This window comes from Palaemon carinicauda, chromosome 41 (assembly GCF_036898095.1).
Source record: "Palaemon carinicauda isolate YSFRI2023 chromosome 41, ASM3689809v2, whole genome shotgun sequence".
Lineage (NCBI taxonomy): Eukaryota > Metazoa > Arthropoda > Malacostraca > Decapoda > Palaemonidae > Palaemon > Palaemon carinicauda.
Genome location: NC_090765.1, coordinates 14549044 through 14561791, shown reverse-complemented (window position 1 = coordinate 14561791; position 12748 = coordinate 14549044). Strand labels below are relative to the sequence as shown.

At 37.3% G+C, this 12748-nt stretch overlaps 1 protein-coding gene across 5 annotated transcripts in view; it reads right to left on the bottom strand.

Moving 5' to 3' along the window:
- The window catches only part of Bruce (BIR repeat containing ubiquitin-conjugating enzyme), a 241074-nt gene that overhangs the window by 48151 nt on the left and 180175 nt on the right, over positions 1-12748 (bottom strand). For all 5 annotated transcript variants that reach the window (XM_068364131.1, XM_068364132.1, XM_068364135.1 and 2 more), the window contains 8 exons: positions 10031-10304; positions 9539-9804; positions 9114-9420; positions 7269-7433; positions 6825-7051; positions 6101-6406; positions 4364-4561; positions 2814-3053 (listed from right to left, as the gene is read on the bottom strand). In XM_068364131.1, the coding sequence (XP_068220232.1) occupies positions 2814-3053; positions 4364-4561; positions 6101-6406; positions 6825-7051; positions 7269-7433; positions 9114-9420; positions 9539-9804; positions 10031-10304 (1983 nt within the window). The remainder of the gene's footprint in view (positions 1-2813; positions 3054-4363; positions 4562-6100; positions 6407-6824; positions 7052-7268; positions 7434-9113; positions 9421-9538; positions 9805-10030; positions 10305-12748) is intronic.

Sequence of the window (12748 nt, the reverse complement as noted above, 5' to 3'; positions counted from 1 at the left end):
ACATCCCCATGCTCTATGGATCAAGAATACTAGTGCCTGCCGCTCTATGTCGTCACACACTCACCAGACTTCATGACAGCCACCGAGGTGTTGAGGCTACTATACGTTGAGCTCGACAAAGTGTCTTCTGGCCTGGGATAGACTCTGACTGCAAATACAGTCGTTGCCTGCAAGCCCTACCAAGTCCTACTTTCCAGCCAACAGCAAGAACCTCTTCACCACGATGACCACACATCGAGGCACTTCGAGTCAGTATCGGTGAACTTCTTCCAGAAGGGGAAGTCCTTCCTTGCCGCCAACTGCTTCTCTGGCTGGTCTGTGATCGTTCCTTGCGAAAGCAACACAACTGCCTCCTCAACCATACGGAGACGTTTTCCACTATTTGAGAGAGGTAGGTGTTCCCCTGCATCTACGCACCGATGGAGGACCCCAGTTTACTACCAAAGAGTCTGCCGACTTCACAGAGCGTTGGGGTGTACACCACATAACTTCATCGCCATACTACCTGCAGTCTAATGGACATGCCTAGGCTGCTGTCAAAGCTGTCAAGCACTTGATCCTCAAAATGGCCCCTTCAGGAAACATTGACCGAGAGGCTTTTGATTGTGGCCTCTTGAGTTACGAAGTACACCTAACCACTTTGGTTGCTCTCCTGCCCAAGTACTGTATGGTCACCCTCTCTGTACCTGTGTGCCCGCCCATCCTCAGTCATTTATGGAATGTTGGCAAGAAAAGGCCCATGATTCTGAAAGCTGTTGCCAGAGCTGCTCTAGTGTAACGCAACTACGAGGCCCACACCCGTCCCCTGCTCAAAATAAATATGGGCCAACATGTCCATTTCCAAGATGCAGGCGTCACACACACAATGTAACCAAATAACATCCGCCACCCTGTGTGTGTAACAAGAGGAGGGGACAGGGCCCTGGAGAAAATTTCTAATTATTATGTCCATCCAAGAGCAATTCTTTGGTACAGGGCTCTACCAACTTCTATCTCAAACTGCTTGGCAGTATAGGAGGTTATAGGACTACATTTTCTATACACTTATTTATAATACCTGGAGACAGTTGCTTCAGGATGGTAATCAAAATGCAAATAAGGTTGCATAGGAAGAAAGGAAGCAGGATCACAGGTATGGTAGAAGGCTATAAAGTGAGTACAGCTTGAGGTCCAAAAGATAATGCAACAAACCCCCTAGTAATGCCTACAGTGAACTGATCGAGTTGTCTTGAAAGCAATGAAGCATTTATGAAACCTAACTAAATCCTAATAAAATAAAATAAAAATTATCTACTCCCCTAATGCACCTTGTTTCTCTCTCAGAGATGGTTAAATGTACATGTCTACTATAAAACTGAAATAATTCCCATTTTTTCCCCTTGAATTAGCCTTGCCTCCTCTTCGTCACCTCATAGAAACGCAGTCATTCTACCATGCTCAAGACTATGATTTATATAATTACGTTAATTAAAAACCAATTATTAATTACTAGAGATTGACAGGTTATGTCTTCTTCTGGCTTTGCTATGCATTCTTTTGTGGATTGTGCAGAAGATATACTGCTGGGCAATAATGATCATTGTGTGTCATATGACATGGATGAAAAAGTTAGTTCAATAACCACTGTGAGGAATGCAGTTCCTTAATGCTTCCCAAACAAAGGAATATGTTAATTAGGTGCTGACCACGTAAAAGATTCCAGTTGTAAAAGGAAATTATCTAAGTTCAAGGGAAACTCCAGAAAATACTAGGCTAGTTGATTACTGAGTGAGGATGCTAATGCCACTTTAGCGATTACCAAGTTTTGCTAGGGTTAATAGTAATGAACTTAAAAAGCTTTCTGCTTATTTTGTTATCTTTTTTCCCATCTGAGGAGGCCAGTGAGCCTTTGGGCAAATGCAGTGATCCTTATCTCCTCAGGTTGTGTTTAACAGTTCTAGTGTATCACTCATAAAGGGTTCTGTTGGTACAAAATGCATTATATTTGATAGCCTCTCCTTGACCTCGCTCCCTCAAATTAATTCAGGTCCTTCTATTTTGAATACTCTCTTGCCATGATCCGGTTAGCTCAATACAACTATCAAATTCCAAGATACACGACTCTGCCGGCAGTCTGGATCCTAATATCCCTCTGCATACTGAAGTAAGAATTCATGAACAACCAGTTTATATATATATCAATAATAGGGAGGTTCACAGAAATAACATTCACGTAAAAAAAGCAATAATTAGGCTAACGAATAATTCTACCATCATGTAGCAAAACATATTCTAAGATAAAAGCAAGGAAAAAAAATTACATTTTTTTTCTCCCGAAAATTAACCTGAATTAATATTAACTGAAAATCCCTAAAAAGAAAAAAAAAACCTCAGCACATTCATAGAAAACTTCGAAGGAGTAGGTGAAGCATTGCCATATTGATAAATTACAAAAAGAAGAACAGACAATTATAAAAAAAGGATAACACTTTGCTAAAATACAAAAACATGCTATTTTTGCACAACCAGCAAGGGTACTGATATAAGAGTCAAACAAGAATGATGGAGTAGTAAGGCATTATAGAATGTTTGTAAGGAACAAGTGGAGGCTCCTTATTCCATATTGTTAGAGGAACAACTAGCTTCTGTTGCATATACGTAAGGCTGTTTATAATTGACATATTTGTTTTCACTAATGTTAAGAACAGATCTTTCAAAATTGAATTAATCTACTAAATAAGAACCATGTCAACATACCTCAAACCAATTCTTCAACAGCTACTTCACCTTTAACACTTTATATCTGCAATATCTCTTTGAAAATAAAAACTCACCAGTAACCATCTTGATGATTTCCATCATGGTTGTTGTCGTAGGTAGGTTCAACAATCTCGTTTTGTGTCCGGCACCAAACTTGGGATGTTGAGTTAAAGGAGGTAAGCTACAACCCATAGGTGAGGCTAGTCCTCCCTGTGGGCTATTTATGTGTACCACAACTCTTTCCCCTTCTAACAGCAACTGCAATACAAGTCGCCTGGTAAATCCAGAGAGTGAGTGTAAGTAGCTCACACCACCTGCAACAAGAGAACCACAATGAACCAAAACAGAATATTGCTGTTGACAACTCTCAACTCTTCCCACATAACGATCTAACATCTCTAACATTACCATGTTCCATTTTCATTTAGCTACAAACCATTTAACCAACTAATGTAAGTTTTACAATGCATCTCAAGTGACCTCATTTAACTTATTTCTAGTAATAACAACCAGCAAATGTGTAAAAATAAACTCCCAATTCTTCACTACGGAACAATGTAAACCCTGACCTCCTTTTGCCCCTTACCAAAAATGTGTAATTAAGCAAATTGAAAATATAAAAATACATTAATTTCCTATCTGCAATTCCAAGTTTGTAAGTAAAATTTTTATCCTATTATCAAAGAAAGTAAGGAAGTACACTTTAGTACTATTGATCTGTACTTATACATGGTGAAAGTTATCAGTATTTCACAAGTGGATGAATATATGCAAAAAGATGGATAACTTCTCTTTAGATGGTAAGGTTGTGTTAAAAGAACGAATTAACCCCTTCACTATGAAGCAGCGGATCTGCTACTCTATTTATGAAATTTGTCACTACTACTTATAAATGCTCACTTACTCTATAATAACTTACATTTCCATGTTTATTTGTTTTACTTCTGATTAAAGATTAAATTTGTCAAAAGTTTGCTTTATTTTCTATTGTATTTTACTCTAAACAGCCAAAATATTTTTCCATTCATTGTGAAGTGATTATAGAATAGTTTTTCAGAAATTTGTTTTGCATAATTTTCTCTAAATAATGGCAAAGCCCTTGAGCTTTGCGTCAATAGGCATAGGAGGAGAGGATGATGATTGGTAAAGCACTGTGATTTTGTGTTTAAAAGAACAACTTCATATTCATTGAAGTAACTATGGTATGTTATTCCGAAATAATTTCACAATAAATAGCCGTCGAAAGATATAAAACTACTCATTAGTAATACTGAATGGACTTTACATAATACCGAAATGTAATGAAAATATCCATTTGCTTCCTTTGACAGAGAGAGAGAGAGAGTGTGGCTATAAATACATACTGCTGATGACCCTTATGTGTTGGTGTATGAAGCTCTAATAATGCTGAATTATACTACAAAGAGGAGTATGCCACAATAGAGCATTTAAAACTTTTGATTGTGGCAGTGCTAATTGTGCAGTTTTTCTTTCTAGATAAGTCCCCTTTTGTTCTTTTTTTTATGTCGGCTACCCCCTAAAATTAAGAAAATGCCTTGGTAGATAGATAGACCAAAAATATTAGGTCTGCTGGTATCAAAGATGAACATCAAAATAACCTTACCTGGGGGAGGAATATTCTGTCTCTGAATTAGGTGACAGAGTGTAGAGGCTAACAAATTCTGATTGTGAGGATGGTTGTGGCAGCACTGTCGCATCAGATGAATGGTGGCATCTTCAACACTACTATAGTCACTATCGCTACTACTTGATGGCCCTGACCCACGCATCAGAGGCTCACTTCCACGAACTAAAGGATCTCCTGAAATGATTAACCATAATAGATTTTTGTTTTTAATCCATCCATAAAAGTGTCAATTCTTTTCTACTATACTTCCTCCTAACTCAACTATAACTTGTAAAAAAGGAAATTATTCTGTATCCAATTCAAGAATAACAATATAATAACCACAAATGTATACCACCAATAGAGAATAAGTCTGTAACTTGTCTATTTTCAAGTTTAGTATCAAAATCTTTCAACAATCATTAACAATAATTATACCATAACTTTAATAGTAATAATGATAATAATAATAATAAAAATAATAATAATAATAATAACAATAATAATGCTGTAATACTGTAATATGATGTACGGAAAATAAAAGGTATGGCTATGTGAGAGAAAGAATAATTAATTCATGACAGCTTCAAACACAAGACATGCTGAATCTAGGTTATAAATTTGTAAAATAAAATGCACAGTGCAGTATATCATAATTTTACAAAGGCATAGAACTCAAAACTTCAACCATTTTTAATTAATTATATTACTTCCCTAAAAAATAAGGGTAAAGGTATGTTCTGTGGTTGCACAATTTATACAATATTTTAGTTATCAGCATTAAATACCAAACAGGATCCTTCTTTTTATTTCATTGCATCAAAGATTAGGTCAAACTGTCATTTTAGTAACATTATTCTCACACTAAGCCATTTTCAGTCTACTGAACATAAATTCCCAAATATAACACATTAACATTCCTGTAATACTAATTTTGCAAGGCAACTACATAGATGTTAATCTAATAGGATATGGGTGGGAAGGGGGTTAAGAAACTGATTTTATCCAAACTATAAAAGAAAATCTCATTCATGAATTAATGGGATTAATATACTGAATTATTGGTAAAAAGTGATGGTTTAATTTCTATTTGTCTTGAAGATTCCAATATACATAAGAAATAACTAAATTCTAATAGCAAAAAATGCATGTAAACCTCCCAATAACAAACTAAAAGTGGGAAGGGGTGTCCATTATCACCTATAGTCTGCTGTATCCACTATATTTCCACATAGAATAAAGCAAAATACCAAATTCTATACACTAAAGGCCTTCTATATACTATATGCCAAATATCTGGGGTAACAACAATACTAGCACTTGAGATTAACAAGCTTACGTTTTTCACCCTAAGATGACATAATTAATAAATAAAAATTAAATGATTTACAAAAAAAAATTACTTTAAGAATTGGTCAAATCAAAACAAACCGAATACAGCACGGAAATACACTAGCAAGTAATATTTCTTAATATGAATCTCTTCATGTATGTCAGAAGGCTAGCCTTCTGATAAACATCACCAACAATTCAAGGTTATATTTCTAAAATGGTAGTATAAGATAACCCCTTACTTAAGGGGATAATTTTTTGGTTTAAAGGTCACCTTCTACGAAAAATATACAGCAGTGTAGATTTGAATGAATTACTATAATTTCTAAATATTCTACTGATTGACCAATCAATTAAAAATTTGCACAATCTAATTCAAATAAACTGCAGTCATTAACTTACCTAAAACAGTCAACAACGGTAACCAAAACACAGAGCCTTCGGCAGACCCCAACCAATCTCTCATGGGGGGTTCTGCACAGAGGGCTGCAAGGGTGTGCAACGTATGAGCCACAAGAGATGTACTCAAAGTAGGAACAATTGCAGCTGCGATTTGGGGAGGAGTTTGTGGTGTGGCTGATGACAAAGCATCCTCTGCACTCTTGGATTTTTCAGCAACGCTAGCTTTCTCAAGATCTGTCGCACTCTCACTTGCACCTGAAGAGGTACAACTTTCAACCTGATGTAAAACTTCTGTTTTGCACCACTCTGAAATTTAAAAAAAACATCATTAAACATAACTCTTACCCTTTTACCCCTAGGCTATTTGGAAATTTCCAACCCTTAACCCCCAGGGGGTTATTTTTTTCCCAGCACATTTTGCAGTATATTTTTTTTTTTAAATTGCTCTAACAGCCTTAATTTTTGTCATAGAGAGGTCAGGTTGGTCTCATTCTCTTGGAAAATGCCAGAATTTTCTCAAAATATTATTAAAAATATGAAAAAAAATTTATAACATTTTTTTGCAAGGACGTACCGGTACGTACATGGGGGTAAAGGGATGGGTTTTGTGAAACGTACCAGTACGTCCTTTGGGGGTAAAAGGGTTAATAGAACTTACAAATAAACATTTATCTATTTTTTAATTCTAATGAATAATAAACAGTCTGAATACTATTGAATGTACCTAGTATTCCGTGCACAAGTAACAGAGGAAAGCCTGAATCCAGCATCAAATGGATTGCCTGAGGTGACTGGGCAACTGTGGCTAGAGTTTGTAAGTGGGCAGGTGTGAGGGAAATAACGCTTGGATCTTGAAGAATCAACCTTTCCTCAACTGCACCAGACGACCCTTCTACGCCCTCTTTCATATCATCAGTTCTGGCAGCTCGGATCTCTGCCTCTCTGTCTTTTCTGAACATTGAAATATGGAAACATCAATTAGAAATCTAAATATGAGATATAAAAGCTATATATTTCAATAAATGGATAATAGAAGTGTTGAGCGAAAAAAACTGTAAAAAGTATCTCCTTCCATTTTTCAAACCATACAATTTACGCACAAATATTTGAGCTCTTGAAATTTCTTGCAATACTTCAACTTCAACAAATATCAATTGCCCAAACTCACCGGTCGTCAGTGATTGACTGATTGTTATCAATTACTGTCAATACAGACATGTTTATGAGTAGCTGTGTAAACAGCTGTGGGCGAACATGACACATGGAGCACATGATGTGATCCAAACCAATCTTCAGCTCGCCCTCACTTCTCTCTGACCATTCATACACATGTCTGGAATAATAATAAAAATATTTATGAGCATAATTCTTGACAAAACTTAGTCATTTTAAATGTACAACTACATCTTTGTTTCCTCTATATACAAGTAAACACATGATTCTGCTTTCAATAATCTTCAGCTTCATACCTGCTACAAAATTGTCTTCCCTTCAAAATATTGTTACTGTAATATAAAATTAGTTTAACAATAATAGTGTAACATATCATTGGACTAGCTCAGGAATTCACTGTTACATGAAAGATAAAAAATAGGCACAAGTGGTGTTGGAGAAAAATTGAGAACTAAGAGGGAACCATCACAAGAAATGCATGAAAAAGAAAATACTATGAAACAATACTTAGGAGACTAAGAGAAGCTGGCAAAAAAACTAATATTTCCAAGTTGGGCAAATAAGCTGGATTACATAATCCAACAACAATAATAAAAGGATTGCCTAAAGCAGGGAATACAAAGAAAAAGTTATCCGTTAATAAAATGAGCTCAACTATCCTGATCTTACATACTAAAGAAAGTAATTTCCTTTGCAATGTTGAGAATTGACAAACACATTGAAATGTGATAAATTTGAAAAAAAAATTTGTGGTGTTAAGGTCTTTCCAAAAAGTATGCAACAATGGCAAGTCTATGTTATAATTCTCTACTTATCATTCTGATTAAAATTCATATAATTTTTCCTTGATGGGTTAGACATATAATGAGTTTTCACCACCTTGTTTTGAACACTTCCTGCTTGAATTTCTATCTTGCCTATTTATGACATTTTCCTTAGAAATTAATTCCACCACATTCCTGCTTGTCAAATGCAAATCCCTCAATTAACTTTATAGCACAGATATCCGTCCTCAGTTTTAGTATATTCCCAAACATTGAACATGAAGCAGGGGAAGGAAGAGAAGGCGATGGACTGATGAACTAAGAAAATTTGCGTGTATAACTTGCATTGAAAGACCACAACAGATGGAAGGGTAAGGACATGCCTGAGACCTTTGTTCAACAGTGGACTAGTTATGGCTAATGATGATTCCCAAACCTTGTAAATATAATCCCAGCTTTCCATTGCCTTAATATTCCACTTGAGACCATAGATCTTTGTTAAACTTATTAAAGGAATAATTTTGGATAATGATGCCTCTTGGGCAGGCTATATTACACATATCAGGCATAGCTTTCTACATTCCCCTTACAAAAATCAATGACACCTGGACTATAGGATTTAGCAACTTTTTATCTCTCTGCTATTCATGTTTTCAAATTATTTTCATGCTTCATTTTCTCACTGACTCCTAACATCTTCCAACAGAAGAAAGGACTATAACATAATTAAAGTTTATGACACTTTCTTATTTTACCTATTATTTACTTCCCCTATGCATGGACTGGACTAAATAAAACATCATGTTACATATACCACTGACTTCATGATTAAAAAAAGTTTGCATTACATTTAAATAATATTTCTTTAACTGTTAACAAAATCAATCAGCTCCTGACCAAAATTTGAAAAAATAATTAAAAAATGGTACACTAAACATAAATACAGTTCTAATAATAGGAATGCATGTACTGCTCCCAACAAATATCTGAAGTAAGGGTACATTAATCCTCCCAAAAAGTTATATAATGACAGCCATTCAATATTTCTTCAAGCAAGAAATAATAAGAAAACCTACCTGAACAATTCATCAGTAATATGACTTGTAGTATCATGTACAGTATTCCACAAAACAGCAGCAATACAGTGCAAAATTTCTGCGCTAACACTGCCATTCAGATTTCCAGCTGGAGACTGAGGTGATAATTGTTGAGGAGGTTGCTGAGTTCCCAGACTATAATTACTGCTCATAGGTGATGATGAGGGGAGAGGTTGCATAACAACATGATGGAGCCATGACAGAAGGACAGAGACACCTTCCATGTTGCTGCTTCCTACGCATAACTCATAGAGTAAAGCTATGGCTGCATCAAGGCTATTTCCACCTAAAAAACAACAGACAACACAATCATAGTTAAAAATGCAAATTACTATTTCTAAAACTGATTCAATTTGCCCATAATTATATAATAATTATAATTTCCAAAAATCTACACTACATACCTGAAGGCAGTCTTAGTAATGGATGAGTTAGCAGTGTCATGATGAGTGTGTGAAGTAGGTGAGGTGACCTCCTCGCTAAGGCCAATGTAGTGTCTTCTAGTGGATCAGACCCTGAAGAAGCCAAATGTAAAGTTCCTGGTGGAGTCAACAGTAAGGTAATACATGCTTCCATTACACCATTCACCGAGGCTCCAGCTTCAGCGCCAATATTTCTACCTCCTTCTACATGAAACATGCACTGATGGATGAGTCTTAACCACCACATGCTGAAATGACAACAGTTTATTAATTCAATTATAGTTATGTTGATGTCTTAAGAATATCTCACAGGTATGGTTAAACTATATATAAAAAATAACAATAACAGTAATAATATTGACAAAGGGAAAAAAATCTTTTCGTCAAATTTCAAGTGTAAAGAGGCAATGACAATATTTTCTTTTTCCTTATACTGTATACAAGAACTATACCAACAAATCTAAATTCAAGTACCTTGCCCTGTGTGGAGTATGGTCCGATAAGGAGTTTTCATGGAGCCCCCTCAAGGCCTCTCGGAATGTTGTAGTACCTAACAATTTGAGCTGTGACAGTCCAAGAGTTGCAGAATCTCTTGGTCGATGGAGGCGAACAACAACAATTGAAGCAACTACAGGGCGTGGGAGTACCAAACGTACTCGGGACAATCCAGCAGTGCTCAGGGGGCCACTTACTGGCATGAGGTAACCTCCTTCAACGCCTACTTCTACAGAAACGGCTGACGGACAAGCTGTTGAAAGTGAAAAGAAAAAAAAGTTTAAAAAAATGAAACACTGTTATTATAATACTGGAACTCTAAAATTGCATTCTACAAAATTTCTCAATTTCAATAAAAACATTTTGGAAATAATTTAGTTTTCCTACCTATAAAAACCTGAGTTCTATAAAAATAATAGTATGCTTTTAGTGAAGTTGGAAATTCATCAGTTAGATTTATCACATCCTCTCAGTAGTTACTGGTGGGTAGAGGGAAAGCTCCATCCCCTAGCCAGCTCACTGAGTCGCCACTTTGAGCTTCATCTATGAATTGATGGATGGATGGGGTGGAAAGTTAAGTTAAAAGGACTCAGGTTTCTATGTTATAATTAGGAAAAATGCAAATTACCTTCTAAATATGACAAATTTGGAATAATTTGTATTTTTCTTAACTAAAAACCTGGAGCTTTTTACATAGGAGTATTACTTTGGCGATAGCTAAAACTGGCCATTAAAGCTTTAGCAAGGTGTAACTACCCTCCGCTAGTTAGTGGGGATAGACCAACCACCCCGCTCACAACAGCACTATTAAATAAGTCACTTTACAATTGCAGCAGGACTTACCGGGGAAAGATGATGGCAGGAACAGTATGAGTAAAGAGCTCCACATTTGTATGGTTAGGTAAAATACCAATTTCTTTTTTCCAGCACTATGTAGAAACCTTACTCTTTACATGGGAGACTCACTACATGGTGGGTAGAAGTCCTAAAACAAACTGGCTGGTGATTGTCCCAAGATGAAACTCTGCATTGCAAAGGCTGTTTAAAGGGCACCCTGATACCTCCTGAGCCTTATAGGTTGATGGACTGGGCAATCAGTGCTAGCTGTAATTTTGGAGATAAGCTCTTCACTAAAACATTGACATTGGCCGACTCCGGCTCGCTTGGAAAATGGGGACGTGCACAAAGGACAGTCAGAGGAGGTAAGATTGCAGAGTTCCTTGAATCCCTAGAGAGGGGAGGATGTAATAGAAGTACAGTAGTAAGTCACTCACAAATTTATCCTAGACTTACTTGCGGGTAACATCTGCTCTCAACCGAAAGCTAATTGTCCTAAAAAGGAGCCGCGGTGCTTGCAACCACGTTTATTGTAGCTACCACAGGACCAATGGAGAATGTGTCCAGGTTCCTGTGGGGTATGTCTTGCATGTAGTGGGCGGTGAACGTTATTTGCCATTTCCACATGCCCACTTGTAAAACCTGCGTCTAGAGAAATTCTTTTGAACACCAGAGATGTGCTGACATCCCTGATGTCATGAGCACTGCAATGACAACTGGGAGATGAGGAGCCTGGTTGTTTGACTCTCTCAATTACCTATCTAATCCAGGAAGAGTTCTTTGTAATCTTCCTCTCTCTTGGTTCTACCAGTGCTCACAAAGACCCTGCTGATCTTAGGGCAGGCTCTGGAGGGTCTTTTTAAGTATTTCTTCAGTGCCCTCACAAGGCAGAGTAACAGCTGGTTTGGGTCATCTGTTACAGAATGGAAATTCTGAATCCAGAAGGGCCTGAATCTAGGATTCGCTACAGCTGGATTTTGAGTCTTAGCTACAACTGAGGGATGAAACCGAGTGTCATTTACCCCCATCCCCTTGCATAGGCAATGTCATAGGACAAACAATGTCAGTCGCTTACTCTCTTGGCAGAGGCCAGGGCTAGGAGAAAGACTGTCTTCAGGGTCAAGTCACGATGTGATGCATGATGAAGAGGTTTGTATGGTGCATCTTTCAGTGAGCGTAGTTCTTTCATTCCATTCCAAGATGGTGGTCTGACTTCTGACTGATGCCGATGGGCTCGAAATTCCATATGAGAGACGATTCCATCAAGGAGTCAACATTAACTATGTTCAGTTTAAAATCGAGGCTTAAAGCCGAGTAATAGCCTTTCACTGCCGACACCAAACAGTTTATCCTCCTTGAGGTATACCAAAAACTTCACTATTATTGGAATAGTGGCACTGAGACAAAGATAGATTTACCGAGTTGTCTTCTGTCAATCTGACGATTCCCACCGCCAGCTGCTGTGAAAAGTACCTCCTTGTTTGTTTAGGTGTGACATCACCGTAGTGTTGTTGCCTCTCAGCACTACGAAGTACCCTGAAAGGAGCTGATAGAAATGTTTGAGGGTGAAAAAGGTCTACTCCCCTGAGCAGGTTGGCGTCTGACACCCACCACTCAGGTCTCTCTTCTGCTCTAGACCTACAGGCATTGAGGTGTTCGTTGGGTCTAAGTGCTGAGACCATAAGCTACCATTGTGGGGCACAATTGGGTAGACAGTTGTTGGGAACCAACTTCCCAAAAGAAGTTAGGTGTCCCAGCAGCTTTTGCCAAAGGTCTGCTGACATCTTGTCCCACGAGAGACAAGGTTGAGATACCTGTCTGTCTCTTTACTTGCTCCTCACACAGGAAACCTTTGCCTAG